This window comes from Hypomesus nipponensis, chromosome 3 (assembly GCF_054491055.1).
Source record: "Hypomesus nipponensis isolate SF chromosome 3, ASM5449105v1, whole genome shotgun sequence".
NCBI lineage: Eukaryota > Metazoa > Chordata > Actinopteri > Osmeriformes > Osmeridae > Hypomesus > Hypomesus nipponensis.
In genome coordinates this window covers 3,051,268-3,071,154 of record NC_140363.1, presented here as the reverse complement: position 1 = coordinate 3,071,154, position 19,887 = coordinate 3,051,268, and the positions used below count along the sequence as shown (strand labels likewise).

General features: G+C 45.7%; 2 protein-coding genes across 3 annotated transcripts in view; both read left to right on the top strand.

Moving 5' to 3' along the window:
* The first annotated feature begins 838 nt into the window (after nucleotides 1-838).
* Nucleotides 839-8,574, top strand: pls1 (plastin 1 (I isoform)). Of its 2 annotated transcripts, none has more exons than XM_084684493.1 (17): nucleotides 839-1,181; nucleotides 2,263-2,362; nucleotides 2,847-2,934; nucleotides 3,308-3,468; nucleotides 3,842-3,971; nucleotides 4,101-4,233; nucleotides 4,329-4,410; nucleotides 4,506-4,671; nucleotides 4,813-4,955; nucleotides 5,060-5,155; nucleotides 5,303-5,498; nucleotides 6,132-6,210; nucleotides 6,339-6,453; nucleotides 6,705-6,838; nucleotides 7,125-7,248; nucleotides 7,378-7,511; nucleotides 7,941-8,574. In XM_084684493.1, exons 3-17 carry the CDS (start codon nucleotides 2,865-2,867, stop codon nucleotides 8,077-8,079), a joined length of 1,902 nt encoding a protein of 633 aa, XP_084540619.1. In that variant the 5' UTR covers nucleotides 839-1,181; nucleotides 2,263-2,362; nucleotides 2,847-2,864; the 3' UTR covers nucleotides 8,080-8,574. The 2 variants fall into 2 exon arrangements, with proteins under 2 accessions (XP_084540619.1, XP_084540618.1); XM_084684492.1 differs by having other exon boundaries at nucleotides 2,123-2,362.
* A 414-nt stretch (nucleotides 8,575-8,988) lies between these two features.
* atr (ATR checkpoint kinase) overlaps nucleotides 8,989-19,887 on the top strand; it is a 30,538-nt gene continuing 19,639 nt past the window's right edge. The window contains exons 1-22 of the mRNA XM_084684487.1: nucleotides 8,989-9,161; nucleotides 9,339-9,430; nucleotides 9,525-9,677; nucleotides 10,050-10,981; nucleotides 11,073-11,188; nucleotides 11,352-11,537; nucleotides 11,984-12,138; nucleotides 12,587-12,739; nucleotides 12,912-13,110; nucleotides 13,327-13,580; nucleotides 14,343-14,539; nucleotides 14,647-14,747; nucleotides 15,075-15,246; nucleotides 15,687-15,842; nucleotides 15,998-16,192; nucleotides 16,399-16,494; nucleotides 16,599-16,688; nucleotides 16,831-16,926; nucleotides 17,080-17,210; nucleotides 17,432-17,575; nucleotides 17,851-17,944; nucleotides 18,469-18,594. Coding sequence (XP_084540613.1) covers nucleotides 9,106-9,161; nucleotides 9,339-9,430; nucleotides 9,525-9,677; nucleotides 10,050-10,981; nucleotides 11,073-11,188; nucleotides 11,352-11,537; nucleotides 11,984-12,138; nucleotides 12,587-12,739; nucleotides 12,912-13,110; nucleotides 13,327-13,580; nucleotides 14,343-14,539; nucleotides 14,647-14,747; nucleotides 15,075-15,246; nucleotides 15,687-15,842; nucleotides 15,998-16,192; nucleotides 16,399-16,494; nucleotides 16,599-16,688; nucleotides 16,831-16,926; nucleotides 17,080-17,210; nucleotides 17,432-17,575; nucleotides 17,851-17,944; nucleotides 18,469-18,594 — 3,894 coding nt within the window. The 5' untranslated portion in view covers nucleotides 8,989-9,105. The remainder of the gene's footprint in view (nucleotides 9,162-9,338; nucleotides 9,431-9,524; nucleotides 9,678-10,049; nucleotides 10,982-11,072; nucleotides 11,189-11,351; nucleotides 11,538-11,983; nucleotides 12,139-12,586; nucleotides 12,740-12,911; nucleotides 13,111-13,326; nucleotides 13,581-14,342; nucleotides 14,540-14,646; nucleotides 14,748-15,074; nucleotides 15,247-15,686; nucleotides 15,843-15,997; nucleotides 16,193-16,398; nucleotides 16,495-16,598; nucleotides 16,689-16,830; nucleotides 16,927-17,079; nucleotides 17,211-17,431; nucleotides 17,576-17,850; nucleotides 17,945-18,468; nucleotides 18,595-19,887) is intronic.

Sequence of the window (19,887 nt, the reverse complement as noted above, 5' to 3'; positions counted from 1 at the left end):
TCAACTCAGGCAAAACAACAACAAATGAAATGGATGGATGTTGAAACAAATATTCAAAATCAGTGCTCCGAGTTGCATCATGTCAGTTTAAGCAGAAGTAGCCACAGGTCAGGGCTGGGAAGTTATGGATCAGCACAGCATTACAGACCTCTGTGTTGTAAACCAGCAGAAAATAGGCTTAGGTGGCTCCTTATGTGGTGATGTGAGTGTAGTGTGCCTTGTCCCTTGCGCAAATCTACCTCAGCCCAAGGATAATGACCATCAAGGAAATGTCAAGTGAAACGTGTAAAATGTGTGAAATGTTAAAACCACATGACCAATTGTAATAGCGTGACATATTTTGTAATGTTGGAGTTATGCACGCTTCCATGTGTTCCATGCTTCACCTTTTTTTCTCTTTTTCTAATTTTCCCTGTGGCTCCCCCTTCTTCCCCTTCCTTCCTTCCTCCTCTAACCTTGTTTTCAAGGCTCTGCTGAATGCCCGTATTAATGGATGGATCAGAGGGGTTGTGCTACCATCATAAAGCATTGCTTGTTTCAAGGTAGGCCGAAATTAAACAGTAGATCATTATGAATGTATTTGTGTGTGTGTGTGTTTGTGTGTGTGTATGTGAATAATGAAGGAGGCTATGAGAACAGTCTCAGGCCAGCATTTGTGGTGACCTCAGCTACTGTTCCAGATTCAGTCTATGCAGCCAAATCCTCCTCTGTCACAGGGTGGCCAGCAGTAAGATCACTGATCCCAGACCTGTATTTGGGGTCAGAGGGTAACTGGAGAGGCCCAGAGAGCCCTGGGAGTGAAACTAGACTGATCAGGTGTCAAAGAGAGAGAGCTGTGTTGAGAGAAAGATGTAGACCTGAACATACAAATGGACAGACTGCAGGGGTGCATAAACAGTGGCTTATTAGTGTCTGTGTGTCATTACAGTTTGTGAAGGCAGCTGAAGAGTTTTTCTGATCCAGTATGTGGGTTTGAGGAGTGTATGTGAGCTTCAGGAGAGGTGAACAGGAGAGGGAACAGGTGGAAAGAGATCTGTAGGAGATCGAAGGAGGAAAGGGAACAAGGTGACAACGCTGGGCCTGATGCCCAGCTAACAGGTCTCTTTGCTGGGTCCAACCCTCCTGCTACCCCCCTGACCAGCCCTGGAGCCGAGGTGTTTTCAGCCAGCCCGTGAGTGACGGTAAGCTACTTACTCCACTCTCTTTCTACATAAATCGGAGCAACTAGTAAAATAATGCTTTAATTGAGCAAAAATCCATCTACTGTATAACCTTTTGAGAACACGTTGATCCTTAAAACAAAACTATAGATGACAGGTAAAGACAACTTCTGAATTATTTTCTCTACTACCCTAAAGTATGCTTGTTTAAAGCACCTCAGAATCAGAAAGGGATTTATAAATTATACCTTAAAGTCGATTTTAAAACAGCTGCTCAAGTTTACTTAGAACAAGCTAGATAATTCCACACCACACAGTGCTAGGTAAATTCAAGTAATACTAATAGCAATATCAATATTATATAGCAGGTTAACACAATTTAACAGTGGCATTATTACTGTTTTCTATATAACATCTACCTCTTTCTATCTGGTCATTCCGAAGCAGATCAAATCTGACTTCCACAGCATCTCTCTGTCCTTGTCTCATCCCACACACTCAATATCTACTGTAACAATAATACATTTGACCTCCAAACATGAAAGCAGCCTTTGCCCTGAAATCTCTCCTGCCACGAATCAATCTCACTTTTTATATTGGTAGCAGAGAAAGTGGCGTACATTTACAAAACCAAAACAGCTTAAGGCTGTGGCTGTAAAAAATATGTATATGCGGCAGTAGAGTGGGGCTGTTTCATGTAGGGGTTCTACCTGGTTCTGCATCAGGTTACAGTGTTTTTTCTAACAGGTGGCAGGGGTGGGGTGGAGTCAAGTCTCATGTTTTAAACATGTCTAGAAACATAAAACACCTGTGGAGCCACAGTGTCCATGTCTGTGTGTTTGGTGTGTGTCTGTGTGTGCATGCATGTGCCTGTGTGCGAACATAATGCCACAAACAAGATGACACAGCTGTCACAAGTGTTAAATGTTAACTAGTAGGCTGAGGAGCCACGCCTGTCCTAGGATTCATCAGGGTCAAGGTCTGTTTGAGAGAGACAGCCAGACCTACAGCCCTTTCAGAGAGACCCAGACAGCCTCAGTCTCGTCTACCCAGAATCTCCCTCAACCTCCCAGCCTAGCCCAGATCTCCACCTCTCCCCCAGCCCAGCTGAGCTGACCCCAGCCAGAGCCCCATTGTTGGACAAACTCTCAGGATTGAGCAGGACAAGGAAGATTTACAGTACTGCACAGGATTATATGAAGGTATTGTAATGAGGAAGTGCAAGAGTCAAATAAGCTAGATGTACAAGAATGTGTGTGTTACAATGCTCTCTGAGATGTGTTTTAAACGTTTTAGTAATCTGTCTTCTATTATTTCATCGGACTGATTATTTTGGTTTCCTTGTTGGTTGGCGTTGTGTCAATACCTTTGGAACAGAAGATATGAGCTGAGGGCATTCCAGAACATAATCTCTTATCTGTCACATACATTTATTATGCCCTCCATTTACTCCACTAGCTTGCTCCCGTTTATCACAAAAGAACCCGTGTGAACTAAGGTCATGAGAGATTGTGTTCTTGAATGCCCTCAGCTTCAAAACGTTCTGACACAGATATGTCTGTAAAATAATTTTCAATGCATCTTTTGCTCTTTGTGTTGTTGTTGTGTCATCAATGTTGTCCAAAGAACGCATGCACCATTATTTAACAGTGTAAAATGTTGGTTGGTGTATGCATCTGTTTTCAGGAATAGGTAGTGGCCAACATGGACAACAGGATAACTCAGATTTCCCGAGAGGACTTGGAAGATCTTAGAGAAGCTTTCAACAGGATTGGTCAGTGCAACACACACATACACACATGAACTGATGTTGGAACGTTTATGTTTAATTACAAAGCCTTCTTCTTAGGGCAAAGGTTTTTCCTGGTTACCTACAGTGTCAGCTGCTGACACAGCTTGAGTCATGGTTAGGCTTCAAGATAACCCTGTTTCTTCTCTTATAGAACCCTCTTTTTTTTCTTCTTGTAATGTAATGTAATGCATTCATTTAGCAGAACATACAATCAAAAACACACACATGCACACAATTTCATCCCATCGACCCTTACTTCAAATTGGTTAAATTCATTGATTATTTCACCCACTTTACATTTCTGGGTTTCTATGTACACGTGTGCCTGTGTGGTTGTGCACGTGTGTGTTTGCAGACATTGACAATAGTGGACATGTGAGTTACTTTGAGTTGGAGGAGCTGTTTAGAGAAGCCAGCTTCTCCCTACCTGGATTTAAGATCAGAGAGATAGTAGAGATATTCATCGCTGGAGACACCAACAAAGATGAGAAAATCAGCTTTGAGGAGTTTGTATCGGTAAGAGATACTCACACAAACACACACACATTTTACACCCTTTTGATAGTACTGTCATCATTCTCAGTCAACCACACAACTGAAACACAAAAAACTTAAAAGATGAAGATGTATTGAAACATTATTTTATATCCAGCAGATACTGTAAATGGTTGTTCATGACCTTAGATCATACTGGTTCTGTGGATGAAATGGAGATCAGATCACAAGTTTAGTGACAGTTAAGAGAACAGGTGTCTTACGCCCATATCCTTCCAAAACAAGGAAACAAAAACAGTTTAAGGAAGGTGGAGGAATACACATTTTAATATTTCAAACACAAACAAACTAAAATGCACACACACGCACACTCACTGTTGTGTGTTAACTGTAGATCTACCAGGAACTAAAGAGTAAGCAGTTAAGTGAGACGTTCAGAAAGACCATCACAAGGAGAGATGGCATTTGTTCATTTGGAGGAACGTCCAACATCTCCAGTGAGGGAACCCAGCACTCTTACTCAGGTAATAAGTTCAAGAGGAAGTGAGAGATTAATGATGCGTGCCAGTCTAGCAGACCAGTGAACACGATACATCAGTATCTTATTCAAATATATATGACAGTGGGATAAACTGTGTCTGTGTGTGTGCTAGATGAGGAGAAGGTGGCGTTTGTTAACTGGATAAACAAGGCTCTGGAGAAGGATGAGGACTGCAAGCATCTGCTCCCCATGAACCCTGAAAATGACAACCTGTTCACCTCCGTCCGCGATGGAATCCTGCTCTGGTAACAGACACACACACACACACATGCACCCCTGTCTGTGCCTCTGTGGGATTATTTGCTGGATAAGAGAGTTTATTGTCTTTTTTCTCCTTCAGTAAGATGGTAAATCTCTCTCAGCCAGACACCATTGACGAAAGAGTCATCAACACCAAGAAGCGGACTACCTTCACCATGACTGTGAGTACATGTTCCTTCATTAGGACTTTGAGCACATACTCACACTTTTTCCTTCACATTCACTCAAATGTTTTCCTTTCTCCATCAACCTGCAGGAAAATCTGGTGCTGGCTCTGAACTCAGCATCAGCTATAGGCTGTACTGTTGTAAACATTGATGCTCCTGATTTGATGGCTGGGAAACCCCACTTGGTTCTGGGGCTGCTTTGGCAGATCATCAAGATTGGTTTGTTTGCCGACATTGAAATCAGCAGAAATGAAGGTAAGTGTGCACCTTTAACCTCATATAACCTAGTGTGACCAAGTACAACCTACTGCAATTTAGTTCAAACTAGTTCAACGTTTCACACAATAAATGATGAGTTATGCAAGCCTCAGCAATGATCTGGTTTGCATTTCCCAGCTCTGATTGTTCTGCTGGGAGAGGGGGAGGAGATTGACCACCTTCTGTCCATGTCTCCTGAGGAGCTACTGCTGCGCTGGGTCAACTATCACCTTGACAACGCCGGGACTGAGACAATCAAAAACTTCAGTGAGGACATCAAGGTAGGACGCCACACACACACATTAGAAACATGTGCCCAGACACACATGCACAAACGCACACATTATCACACACAGGTTTAATCACTTGTGTTTCTGCGCTGCAGGATTCCAGGGCCTACTTCCACCTGCTGGATCAGATCTCTCCTAAAGGAGACTTAGATGACGAGATGAAGATTGATATCGACATGACCGGCCTCAATGTGTGTTCATCTCAAATGTTATGCATGTATCTAAAGAAATGTGTGTGTCATGGTCGAGACCTAACTGGATTGGCTAATGCCGTCTGTGGGTGTGTGTGCATTGCGTGTGTGTTTTTGTGTTCACAATGTGTGTGTTTGTCTGCATAGGAGCGAGATTACGAGCGCAGGGCTGAGCTGATGTTGCAGCAGGCTGCCAGGTTGGACTGCAGGCAGTTTGTGTCTGCCCAGGATGTTACTGCTGGCAACAGCAAACTCAATATGGCCTTTGTGGCCAACCTGTTCAACATGTACCCTGCCTTGCGGACAACACAGACCAACGGCATTGACACAGCGCTGATAGAGGGTCAGAAACACACACACTCACTCTCGCAAACAAACACACAGATAATAGTCACCTCTCAACATTGCTGCAACACATCCGCTATTGGGCGGGTTTCCCAGATTTGTTAAGAAGCTCTTAACACTAAGAGCGTCTTAAGAACTTTCTAAGGGCGCTCTAGAACGCTCTTAGAACATCCTTAAGAAGATCTAAGCGTTAAGAGCTTCTTAACGAATCTGAGAAACCCGGCCATTGTCACTTTACTTTCCCAGACACTGTGAATGACACATGAATGCGACACTGACATATTCTGACACAATTTTGGTACTTCTTGCACTGTACCAACTGTTTACACTGTGGCTCTGCTAATTGCATGTTTGCACATTTGTCCTATGTCTTATGTATATATAGACCGGTATGTTAAAAAAATAAAATCTTATATTAGAACTTTTTGTTTTAGTGTTATATGTAGCAGGGAATTTTAAGAGACAATAATTGTAATACCCAGAAAAACCTTGTGTGATCTGTGCAAAAGGTCAATAAAATACTTTGATTAACTTTGACACAGAAGAGATGATCTGCTCTACAAGGTATTCTCATAAATCTATAATTCCTCAAAATGAAGAGTGTCTGGTTGATGGTATGGTGTTCTTATAGGAGAGTCCAGAGAGGAGAGAACATTCCGGAACTGGATGAACTCACTGGGAGTTTCTCCACGTGTTAACCGCCTTTACTGGTAATCTGTCTGTCCGGGTTTCTGGCTGTCTTGCTGTTTATCTTGCTGACTGACTGTTCCTATGATGGAGGTTGTGTTGATGTTAATGCATGTGCACACTTGTATGTGTTTATCTGTGTGTGTTGCAGTGACCTGTGTGATGCACTGGTGATTCTGCAGCTTTATGAGAAAGTGAATGTTCCTGTGGACTGGAAGAAAGTCAACAGACCCCCATACTCTGCCCTTGGAACTAACATGAAGAAGGTAAATACACACACACACTCACTCATACACACTCATACATACACACACACATTAAGACTCACACTATGTGCTATTATTAGTGACAATAATGTATGCAGATGCTTTAATCCAAAGTGACATACAGTACAGGGGGGATTTGAACATGACCTGCGGTCAAGTGCTCAAACCACTGAGCTATATTCTCCCTATGTTCTAAATTCATGTCTATCTTTTATTGAATAAATACATGTTTTGGGGTGTTTCGGACCCAGTTGGAGAACTGTAATTATGCTGTGGATCTGGGTCGCGGGAAGGCCCGTTTTTCCCTTGTGGGCATTGGAGGAGAAAATCTAAATGAGGGAAGCCCCATGCACACCCTGGCTCTGGTGTGGCAGCTCATGAGAAGGTACAGCACAAAACACAGATCTCACGTCATATGTTTTGTTCCTCTCTATGTACTGTATACATGTAAATGTGTTGCTCTCTCTCTCCTTCTCCTTCTCTCTCTCTCCAACTCTCCCCCCCCTCTCTCTCTCTCTCTCTCTCTCTCTATCTCTCTCTCTCTCTCTTTCTCTCTGACTCTTTCTCTGTCCAACTCGGACTCTCTGTTTCTGTCTCTCCTCTCCCCTCCTCTTCTCCCTCTCCTCTTCACTTTTCTCCTCTCCCCTAATCTTCTCTCTCTCCTCTATCAGGTACACAGTGCAGGTGTTGTCAGACTTGGGGGATGGAGAGAAGGTTGGAGACCAGGTCATCCTTGGCTGGGTCAATTCCACCCTCACTGAAGGACGCAAGGACACTCAAATTAGCAGCTTTAAGGTGTGGGCATATGTGTTCTGATATGCTGTATGCACAGAATACAGCATATCAAGCATATATGTATGTACAGAATGTATGTTTGATAATGTGTGTGCCTGTTACGGTAAACCCATTTCCGGTCCCCTGCAGGACAAGAGAATCAGTACCAGTCTGCCAGTGCTGGACCTGATTGACACCATCGCTGCAAACGCCGTCAAGCAGGAGATGGTGAATAGAGGAGAGAATGGAGAGCTGAGTAATGACGAAAAACTCAACAATGCCAAGTAAACAACCTTTTACCTTTTAACCTCTTACCCTGAACACTACCCACTACCTCAGATACAGACGACTTAAACTAGTTTTTTACTTACTTTCTCTCTCTCTCTCTCTCTCTCTCTCTCTCTCTCTCTCTCTCTCTCTCTCTCTCTCTCTCTCTCTCTCTGTCTCTCTCTCTCTCTCCCTCTCTCTCTCTCTCTCTCTCTCTCTCTCTCTCTCTCTCTCTCTCTCTCTCTCTCTCTGTCTCTCTCTCTCTCTCTCCCTCCCTCCCTCTCTCTCTCTCTCTCTCTCTCTCTCTCTCTCTCTCTCTCTCTCTCTCTCTCTCTCTCTCTCTCTCTCTCTCTCTCTCTCTCTCTCTCTCTCTCTCTCTCTCTCTCTCTCTCTCTCTCTCTCTCTCTCTCTCTCTCTCTCTCTCTCTTTCTTCCTCCCACCCCCAGGTATGCAATCTCTGTGGCCCGTAAGATTGGAGCACGTGTTTATGCCCTGCCTGAAGACCTGGTGGAGGTGAAACCTAAGATGGTATTGACAGTGTTTGCCTGCCTCATGGGGCGTGGCCTAAAGAAGGCAGACCGCTAAGCCACATGCACTGACTCACTGGCAGCCCCACCCTAGCCACTCAGGCCTATCTATCTGAAACTTCTCTTTTTAGTCATAAACACCATGTGACTAAAGTCTAAAGGTTGATATTTTTTTTTTTTCAAAGGTTAGGTCTACTTTATGACTGAGCACTTTTTCTCTCTACACCCTACATCTTTATTGGCTCTTGGTCTTTCTTCATGATCTCTTTCTATCTCTTTCTTTCTATCTTCTTGTCTCTCTTACTTTGTATATCTATTAACTATGTATACAGTAAATATGTTATAATGTCCATGTATGATCAATAATTTAAAAAGCTGTTAAATGTATAAAATATTCCATCTATTGACATAGAAGAAATGTTGCACCTTCCTTCAAATGTCACCGACAGACTATTTGCTAAATGTGCGCACACACCTGCTCTTACTGTAACACTCCAGTAACTAGATGTAATGTATCACTTATATTATTAAACTGATTCACCCAAAAAATGAATTTCTCCATTGCCATTATTTCTTGCAGTTGCTCAGAATATACTTTTGCCACTAGGGATGTTATAACCTCGTGAGAATGTGGGATCAAATAAGGGACTAATATATTTTGAGTGACAAGGTTTATCATCCGTAAAAATATTTTTTGCATCTGTGAAAAAGTTTGGTATCTATGGAAATATGTTGTGCATGTGTCAAAGCATTTTTCTTATGCAAAATATTTTTGGACAAATCTTTTTAACAGATGCAAAACTTTTCTATACATGCAAAATTGTTTTCCACGTGGAACATATAATTGCCACTTTTTGGAGTCCATATGAGAACTAGCTTAACATCTTGACCACTAGAGGACGCCTTTTGTCTGCGGGTGTGCATGAAGATTGAACCTCGGACTTCACCATACCTAAACAACGTCACTTTGGAGCGAAAGTTTTCGAAAGACAGGAGCTTAACATTTCTCAACACTGTTTGGCAGCACTGATTTATTTGAATAACGTGGTGTTGTTGTCGTGCTTTCCTCAACATCCCTGGTGTAATGATGGAGGGTTTGGAAATGTCTGCTATGATACCTGCTCTACAAGAGCTTGCAAGGTGAGTCTTAAGCCTCATAGCTCAAAGATAGCTAAGCTAACCGGGTTCGCATCTACAGTACGGTCATAACAATACAAGTACAAATGTATACAAACTAGATGATCCTCTAGCAAACGAAGTAGTGGAAAATCCTACACGTTGTTCTAAATACAATTAATAGTGTGTGATACTTTACAGTGCCAACGCAGCGGACTACAATATGGTCGTCCAGAAACCACGGCAAATACTGTGTCAGTTTATAGACAGGATACTGACAGACGTTAACGTCGGTAGGTGAACAGTCACGTTTTATGTCCTGGAAATTGGAACACGGTATTGCATTGTAATTGAGTCGAATTCAAACGGTGTGTGTATTCATTGCAGTGGCCTTGGAGTTAAATAAGAAGTCCAGCTCGGAGCCGGCGTGTGTAATGCTGCTAGACTTCGTACAGCATATTATAAAGTCTTCTTCCCTGATGTTCGTTAACCCCGCCTGTCATCCTGTTCATTACAAGGACTCCGAGAAGAGCAGTGTCGGTAAAGAACCCGTCTGACAGACATGATCGTATTTTTGTTAATGTAGTCATGGATACATAGTAAATTCCTCTCTCTCTCCCTCTCTCCTCTCCATTCTTTTACTGCTCTTCATTCCTTTTTCTCTTTCCTCTTCTCTCCATTTATTTTGTTCTCTCTCCTCTCCATCCTCCTCTTTCTGCTCCCCTTCTCTCTCCATCGGCTATCCCACCCCTCTCCTTTCTCCTCTCCATTTCCCATATGTCTCTCTCCTCTCCATCCTCGTCTTTTTGCTTCTATTCATCTCTCTCTTCTCCTGTCTCCATCCTCTCTCCCCCTTTCCTCTCCTCTTCACCTCTTCTCCCCTCCTCTCTTCTGTTTTATCTTCTACTCCAGAATTCAGCAGATGGGTTGTCAGCAGACTCCTGAGAGTGGCGGCAGCCCCAGACTGTAATGTCATCCACGGACACATCACCGCTGTGCTCTGCTCCCTACTGCACACGCTCCGAACCCGAGCTCCAATCACCTTCAGCTCCCTTGCACAGGAGCTACTGGGATTGGCCCAGGACCTTGGCAACATTCTCACCACACACAGACTCACGGCTGGGAAACACACACCTCTCTCCGCAACACACACACACACCCTGTGGCCTGCAACGCTACAGCGCTTCTCCGTGTCTCCTCATGACGCCTCCGCCTACCTCACCCCCTCGCCTCTCCTCCTCTCAGGCCCCGCTGCCATGGAGACCCTGGTTGCCGTGACACTAGACGTTCTGACCGACATCCTGAGGGGTGTCACGTCTCATCGTGACGTGGGCGTGGCTTGGGACACAGCCTGCTCTGTCCTGGCCAATGGCACGGTCAGGCTGAGGAGGATCACCATGGTGATGCTGAGGACATTAGTGGAGCTTGGGGGATTTCCCAAGAGACGGGGCCAGGAGTTCTTTACAGCCTTCCTTCATGTGCTGCACACACACTTCCACAAACTCTCACACTCACCAGTAGAACAGCAACCCTATGGCGGAGAACTTCTCAAATTGACAAGCTGCATTTTCAGACCTGTAGAGGGCCTCCACACACTTAACCCCGCATACACAGTCCCGTGCTTTGAGCGTGCTCACCTGGCTCTACTGTTGGAGCGAGTGTGTGTGTTAGGGGGGAAGAGGGTGGGGCTCGGTGCCGAGATCAGCCAATCGCTGTGTCTGCTCTTTGGTTTCCTGCTCTCTGTCGCCCCTGGATTCGAGAGCGCCCCGGCCCTGAGGAGACAGAGGTGTGTGGAAGTCTGCAGAGCTCTCACGCAAAGTATCGGCACAGAGACACAGGCTGAGGTAAGTACACACACACACATACACTTTGTGACACACACACTCACACACACTGCATGTCTTGGCGTCTCACACCCGCACCTGCGTGTTGCAGTGCGTTGAGGGGTTTCTCCACGCCGCTCTGAAAGCCGAGGTTGCCATTGTAACGCCGGAGAGGGAGGAGGGGGAGACCGTTGCCAAGAGACCCAGGATCTCCAAAACCCCCCAGACGTAGGTTACCTGTCTGCACGTTGACCACAGGTCAAAGGTCAGACAATCACGCGAAAAGTTCTCACTGTGTAAACTGTGACCGTAGCACCGTTTCAGGTTCAGCGTCATATGTGTCTTCTCACCCCTTTGTTTTATGCAGACCTAATGGTGTGTGTGTTTCCAGAGAGGTGGACATGTGTGTGCGGAGTGACGTGTGGGCAGCTGTCAGCAGCAGACTGCAGGAGCTGCTGACCTCTCTGGACCCTGACCTTGATGCTGACCTTGACCCTGACCCCCAGACCACCCTCACCACCCTGCAGGGCCTGGGACTCATTCTACACCTTGCAGGCCTCTGCTACTCTCCCACCAGGTCTCTCTCTCTCACACACACACACACACACACACACACACACACAGTTTCAAGAACTTGAAAACCTCTTGCATCATTTAAGTCTCAAAATAGTATTCAAATAAATGGAAAGCAAAGTCAAATTTGTCTCCTTTTTTGCTGTTCTCTAAAACGTATCTGATCAGTTACTCAAAACTGTGTTTCGATTTGCAAAAGAACATACATATACAAAATATCATATATTTCCATTTAAATATCCAAAACAAAGGACTTAATACCGGCGAGAAAAATACACTGCAATGGTTTCAGCCAAATTACCTGTGTCCTTGTCAGATTGTCCAACCCTAACACATGCACACATTCTCTCGTGTAAACCCACCCTCCCCAACCCACACACACCCTTAATAGGATACCAGCAACTTTTCACTTACTGTACCTCTTCTCCTGTCCTGCTGTGTTCCCCCCAGCCCCTGCCCCCTCCTCTGGGTGTCAGCTGACACTCTGGGCCAGACCCTGCAGACCTGCCAGTCCATCTTGACAGCCATGAGGACTGGTTCCCCTCACATGCAGCCTGTCTTCCAGCTCACAGTCAGGGTCTTGGATTCCATCCTCTATCTAACCAGTAAGAGGAAAGCACACATTTACACATACACACATACATTCACACACACACACATACATTCACACACACACACACACACACACACGTACATTCACACACACTTTATCTCTCTATCCGCTTCTCTGTTTTTCTCACTATTTCCCTTCCCTCTTTCTCTCCCTTCTTTCTTTCTTTCTTTCTTTCTTCTCTCTCTCTCTCTCTCTCTCTCTCTCTCTCTCTCTCTCTCTCTCTCTCTCTCTCTCTCTCTCTCTCTCTCTCTCTCTCTCTCTCTCTCTCTCTCTCTCTCTCTCTCTCTCTCTCTCTCTCTCTCTCTCTCTCTCTCTCTCTCTCTCTCTCTCTCTCTCTCTCTCTCTCTCTCTCTCTCTCTCTCTCTCTCCTTCTCTCTCTCTGCCTTTCTCTCCCTTCTCTCCCCCCTCTCTCTCCCCCACTTCTCTCTCCCTCTCTCCAGTGAACACCCCAGAGAAGGAGAGCCTGCAGCATAGTGTGTGTGCACTGCTGTCCCTCCCCTGGGTGTGGGAGCACGCGTCTTCCCCGGCCTATCAGAGCGCAGCATTCCCCTCTAGTCTTCCCAGTCTGGCTCAAAACCTGGCCTCCTGCTTCTGTAAGTCCTCATCACAAAGATACCAGCTCTCTTTCTAGAGATACCAGCTTTGTTTATAGAGATAACATCTGTTTCTAGATATACCAGATATGTTGCTAGAGACATAAGCTCTGTTGTTAGATATACCAGCTGTTTTTTCTATAGAAGTGTGTGTGTGTGTGTGTGCGTGCAGCCCCACAGGTCCAGGCAGAGTGCGTGCTCCTGCTAGCGCAGCTGCAGAGAGGCGTGTGTGAAACGTGGCGCGTGTGTGTGTTCTCGCGGGCATTGCAGAGTGAACATGAGGGTGTGAGAGCTGGGGCAGCCAGAGCCTTCCCTCTCTTACTGCATCACCTGGAAGCCCGTCACCAACACCTCATACACACCACCCTGATGTGAGTGAACACACACCCATGTATATACCCACACTCATACACACAGTCACTGTATACACACAAACACACTCTATTAAACACATACACACAGTATTTGTATATAGAGACGTACACTCACGCGCACACAAATATACATACTTACAGTACATGCCCACAATACTAAAGGCAGATGAGGATGATTAAATGATGTAAACGTTTAAACATGCTCGTTTCTAGGAGGACACTCAACGACAGTTCTAACCTGGTGAAGGCGGAGCTCGCGAGGATAGCCGGTCAATTGACCTGTGTCCAATCAGGGAGTTCCCAGCTCACTGTCATTCACACGGAACTCTCAACACTACCTATAATCCTCTGCTCCGGCCTCAGTTTGTCTACGGAGCATGCTGGGAGAACAGTGACCCTGAAAGCCGATGTCATCAGACCCCTCCTGCCTTTGCTCCACCCTCAGACACACTGCAGCGTCAAACAGGGTGTGTGTGTGTGTTCCGTTTTACATTTGCATATATTCATTTAGCAGACGCTTTTATCCAAAGTGACTTCCAAGAGAGAGCTTTATAAAAGTTCATAGGTCAATGATCATAAACAACGAGATGGCCCCAAAAACATTGTGGGTAGCCAAAGCATGATGCATACATTGTGAAAAGCAAATAAGTGCCAATGGGAAGAAACACTTGAGCATGTAGTTAAACAAGTTACAATGAAACAACATGAACCTCAAAAGTGCAAGAGTGTACCTGTAGGAAAGCAAGCAACAGTAATATAATTCACAGCGAGTACACAAAGTTAAATCAGTTACCACTAACCAACAAGAGCAACAAGTCTCTAAGCAAGAGTCATTGTGATCCTTGAGGAAACTAACATTGGGACTAGCAAACTATTCCCAAGTACCGTTGTACTCCCGGAACAAGTGCGTCTTTAGCCTTTTCTTGAAGGTGGGGAGACAGTCAGTGTCCCAGGAGGTGGGGAGGTGATTCCACCTTTGGGGGGCCCGACAGGAGAAGAGCTTAGGTTGGGAGCGGGCGCTCTTGAGTGGTGGGACCATCAGACGGTTGTCAGAAGAAGAACGTAGGTGGCAGGTGGGGGTGTAAGGCTGAAGGAGAGACTTAGTCGGGTGCAGTCATGCAGTATGTCATTCTTTTTCAATCTATATATGTATTTTTTATGTATCATGATAGTAATGTGTAATTCTGTTTTTGTGTGTATGTTGTAACGTGTGTTGGTCTGTGTCCTAGCTTTTGTGGAATCGCTGCCACACCTCTGTCAGCATGTGAACCTAGGAGGAGGAGACAGCGACTCGCAAGCTGTCCTGTGTGCCCTGATTGGTCTGATGGAGGATCCAGAGCCAAAGATCAGAACACTCTTCAGCCAATCAGTGCGCTTCTTATTGGCAGATGCGTCCTCAAATCCTGACCAGGGTCTCCTCAGTGAGGTAAGTTCTGTCTGACCGTGAGGACGCCATGACAGTTTTCCAGGACACTTCTGAAAGGTGATCTCTCAGCTGATTGGCTGTGTCTGTATGGCTGCTTCTCCACTCAGCTCCTGGTGTGTCGCCTAAAGGAGGCGTTCACAAACGCCAAGCTTAACAGAGATGATGAGCTACGCAGCACTCTCATCCTCACCACCGGAGAGATTGGCAGGTAGTATCCACACACGGGCATAAGTAGGGGACTGTTTTTGATTTGACAAGATTTTCACTGTTTTTCTCCCCCTCCCTCTGTTTATCCCTTCTCTTCCTCCCCCTCCCCTCCATTTTCTCATTCCTTCCCTCCCTACCTCTCCTTTCTTCTCTCTTCCATGCCTTTCCTCCTTCACTCTTTCACTTTCTCCCCTCTCCTCTCTCTTTTTTTTTCTCCCTCCCTCCCTTCCTCACTCTCCGCTCCATTCCCTTTCTTTCACTTTCCTTCCCTCCCTCCTTCCCTACTTCCTGCCTCCCTTTCCCCTCCTCCCCTCTCTCCCTCCTCCAGGGCAGCTCAGGGTAGCTTGGTGTCCTTCTCCTTGTTGAGGCTACTCCACTGTCTGCTGTCCAAGTCCTCCCCTGTGTCTGTAGCTGCCTACACCCAGATCCGGGCCCTGGCCACAGCCAAGAGCCTCAAACTGCAGACACTCTTCAGCCAGTACAAGAACCCTGTCTGCCAGGTAAAAAAAAAAAAAAATCCACAGAGAACCTGTTCCTCGTAGCATAGCAAAGTATTACCAGCTGATCTAAGCAAATTTATAGAAACTAATTCAGAGTCACTACTAGTAGACTCTGAACTAGTGCATTTTGCCCAATTCAACCAGTTCAAAGGCCAGTACGTACAAACCATAGCACGCTAACCCAGTATAACCGGTATAGACTTATCAAAGCATGCTAACCAAGTTGAACCAGTACAGAGTAACCCAGTCTAACAAGTGCATACTAGCCAAAGGTTAAAGGTTACAGGTTACAGTTAAAGGTGTTACACCAACACATTGTCATCTCTGGTCATCATTGAGAATTCATAGAGAGACTTTCTGATGTGGTGCTCCTGCCGCTGTCTGAACGCACAGTGGCAGTCTGAAAGATAACACTGGTTTGTTGTTCTCTCTCACTCTAGTTCCTGGTTGAGTCGCTGCATTCACGTCATGTGACTGCCTTGAGGAACACTCCGGAACAGAGCAGCGAGTCAGCCAATCAGAGAGAGCTAGCTCTGGACATCCTGTCTCAAGTTGCACATGCCTTCGACTTTCCAGACCTGCACCGCTTCCTCACGGTACACACACACACATGCTAAGACACTAACGCACACACACATCCGCTCTAGATTACACACACACTTATCACAAAACACATTATAATCTTGGGGTAACTTCCACAGGGTTTTTAAGGTTCAGAGAGGTATTTACATGTGTGTGCGTGTGCGTGCAGCGAACTCTCCAGGTTCTCCTACCATACTTGGCAGCTAAGGCCAGTGCCACTGGCTCTGCCCTCATACGTACACTGGCCAATGAGCTGAAAGCAAACCGCCGAGAGATACTCATCAACAACTTCAAGTACATCTTCAGTCACCTGGTGTGCTCCTGCACCAAGGAGGAGCTGGAGAGAGCCTTCCACTACCTCCAGGTATCACACACCCTGACCCCTGACCTTCCACTACCTCCAGGTATCACACCCTGACCCCTGACCTTCCACTACCTTCATGTATCACACACCCTGACCCCTGACCTTCCACTACCTAACTCATTGTAGCCCGTGTGATGTTAATGGAAATCAGGCATTTGCTTGTTAACAACAATGATCAGATAGTAACGTGTACTGTGTGTGCTCAGAGCGAGACAGAGATTGAGCTTGGATCTCTGCTGAGGCAGGACTTCCAAGGACTCCACAACGAGCTGCTCCTACGCCTTGGAGAGCACTACCAACAGGTCTGAACCCACACGAGCATCCGATACCGTTCGCACACCACCTCTCGCATGCACACAAACAAACGTCGTCGGGTCGACACTGTTGTCCTTCGTCCTGTGTGCAGGTGTTTAACGGACTGGCCATCCTCGCCTCCTTCGCCTCTAACGACGACCCGTACCAGGGGCCGCGGGACATCACAACCCCCGGGCGAATGGTAATGACGCAATCAGCCCACTCGGGACTTTACCCACTCAGATCCCCATAAGTAGGTAGACTTAGACTTAGACTTAGTAGGTAGACAGGATACAATCTTGTCTTACAGAAGTCTTCCCCCCCTCCCCTCCTTCTGCCCCCAGGCTGACTACTTGCAGCCCAAGCTCCTGGGCATCCTGGCGTTCTTCAACATGCAGCTGCTCAGCTCCAGCGCTGGAGAGAAGGACCGCAAGAAGATGGTGGGTGGAGTGTGAGGAACGCCTGGAGGAGCCTGCGTTCTTCTGTTCCTCCAAGTGGAGTTGTGTCTGTATACGGTGAACAACCTTACTGGCGTGGACGTAATCTGTTGAGGTGTTTGTGTGTGTGTGTGTGTGGGGGGGGTGTGTGTGTAGGTCCTGACCAGTCTGATGGCTCTGATGCGTCTCATGGGACCCAAACACATCAGCTCAGTGAGGGTGAAGATGATGACCACCCTTCGCACTGGCCTGAGATACCGAGACGACTTCCCTCTGCTCTGCTGCCAGTCAGTACACATGCACGGAAGACGGAAGGACACGTGGCCACAAACGTGTTCCCTCCAGCACATTCACTCTCTCCATCATTTCGCAATTCCTCACTTACCTTGTAAACACACACACACACAATTTCTGTATCAGTCTTTCTTACTATCTTTTTATATTTTTTATAACACATCTTGTATTTCATCTTTTTTTTCCGGGTCCACTTCCTGCTCTGTGCGGTCAGGACGTGGGAGTGTTTTGTGAAGAGTGTTGACCCCACCCACTTGGGGCCTCTACTGAGTCATGTGATTGTGGCCCTCCTCCCACTCATCCCCCTCCAGCCCAGAGAGACAGCTGCCATCATTAGCTTCTTCATACTGGACAACAGGTACCACACAGACGCACACAAACGTTATTATAAACACACACACACGTTCTTAAACACACACGCACTCATTCTTATCAACGCACACATTCTTATCAACGCACACATTCTTATCAACGCACACGTTCTTATACACGCACACGTTCTTATAAACGCACACACGTTCTTATATATACACACATGTTCTTATACATACACACACTCGCACGTTCTTGCGAACATATTCACATGCAAACACACATGTTCACACCCTCATCCTCTCTCCTGTTGTCGTACAGAGAAGAGGTTCAGGATCATCTGCATGAGATCTATTTCCTGCCAGACCACCCTGAGCTTAAGGACATCCATGCTGTTCTGGACGAGTACAAAAAGGTCTGGCACCCTGATGATGATGGTCTGATGATGATGATGATGGTCTGATGATGATGATGGTCTGATGATGATGATGATGGTCTGATGATGATGATGATGATGATGGTCTGATAATGATGATGATGGTCTGATGATGATGATGATGATGGTCTGATGATGATGATGGTCTGATGATGATGATGATGATGATGGTCTGACGATGATGATGATGATGATGATGGTCTGATGATGATGATGGTCTGATGATGATGATGATGATGATGATGATGGTCTGATGATGATGATGGTCTGATGATGATGATGATGATGATGGTCTGACGATGATGATGATGATGATGATGGTCTGATGATGATGATGATGGTCTGACGATGATGATGATGATGGTCTGACGATGATGATGGTCTGACGATGATGATGATGATGGTCTGACGATGATGATGGTCTGATGATGATGATGATGATGATGATGATGATGATGATGATGATGGTCTGATGATGATGATGATGATGGTCATCCCTGTAGCTGACGTCTAGGAGCAGTGACCTGGCTGCAGCCCTGCAGCGCTCCATGAGGGCCGTGCAGCACGAGAATGTGGACGTCAGGATCCACGCTCTCACCAGCTTGAGGGACATGATGCACAGTAACCAGGCATGCACGCACACACACACGCATGCACTCACACACACACACACACATACATGCATGCACTCACACACACACACACACACACATACATGCATGCACTCACACACACACACATACACGCATGCACTCACACACACACACACACACAAAGTAAACATAAAAACACATGCATACACACACACAAAGTAAACATAAAAAGACACATTCTCACATTCATGCACACACATACAGTGAGGGGGAAATTATTTGATCCCCTGCTGATTTTGTAAGTTTGCCCACTGACAAAGAAATGATCAGTCTTTAATTTTAATGGTAGGTTATTTGAACAGTCAGAAACAAAATAACATAAAAAAATCTAATACTAAGAAAAACTACTGTAAAAATGTTTTTCGTTGATTTGCATTTTAATGAGGGAAATAAGTATTTGACCCTTCTGCAAAACATGACTAATTCCTGGGTGGCAAAACCCTTTTTGGCAATCACAGAGGTCAGACGTTTCTTGTAGTTGGCCACCAGGTTTGCACACATCTCAAGAGGGATTTTGTCCCACTCCTCTTTGCAGATCTTCTCCAAGTCATTAAGGTTTCAATACTGATGTTCGGCAACTCGAACCTTCAGCTCCCTCCATAGATTTTCTATGGGATGAAGGTCTGGAGACTGGCTAGGCCACTCCAGGACCTTTGACTTTAGTGCTTCTTCTTGAGAAACTCCTTTGTTGTCTTGGCCATTTTCAATGCCCTGGCTGAGGGAAGGAGGTTCTCACCCAAGGTTTGATGGTACATGGCCCCATCCATCATCCCTTTGATGCTGTGAAGTTGTCCTGTCCCCTGTGGTGGAAATTCTGATGATACTGTGTACTTTGAATAGTCAAGATGGTTTAATACAATCTATTTATTTTGTATGGTACATTAGCAAACAGAGCGCTCTGCGACCAGTCATAACGGAGGACGTCTATAATAGTCGTTTGACAGCGTGGTGCTGAACATCAGAAACATACAGCCTTATATCAACTTATAACATCACAAAACAATCAATCAATGTAGCTGTCCCATGTCTTCTATGATTGCCCTCACTGACTCCCTTAAACATACAATATTATATACAATATAGTGACAGCCAAAACCAGGCCCTGGTGTCCAGAGATCCTCTAGGTCAGGGAGTCATAAACCTCAGTTAACAAATCCCAAAACCATTAACCCTTAAATCACCCCAGGTTTCATGTTTCCAGATATACTCCTCTGGTTGAACCTCTGGTTGAACCATCGCATAGATAAAAGGCCATTTAAGAAGCTTCAC

Bases quoted from the DNA above. Each gene is read 5' to 3' on its own strand.
- pls1 (XM_084684493.1), top strand. From the start codon at position 2,865: ATGGACAACAGGATAACTCAGATTTCCCGAGAGGACTTGGAAGATCTT. The intron at 5,156-5,302 runs GTGTGTTCATCT...TTGTCTGCATAG, and splicing joins TCGACATGACCGGCCTCAAT to GAGCGAGATTACGAGCGCAG. The intron at 7,249-7,377 runs GTGTGGGCATAT...GGTCCCCTGCAG, and splicing joins CTCAAATTAGCAGCTTTAAG to GACAAGAGAATCAGTACCAG.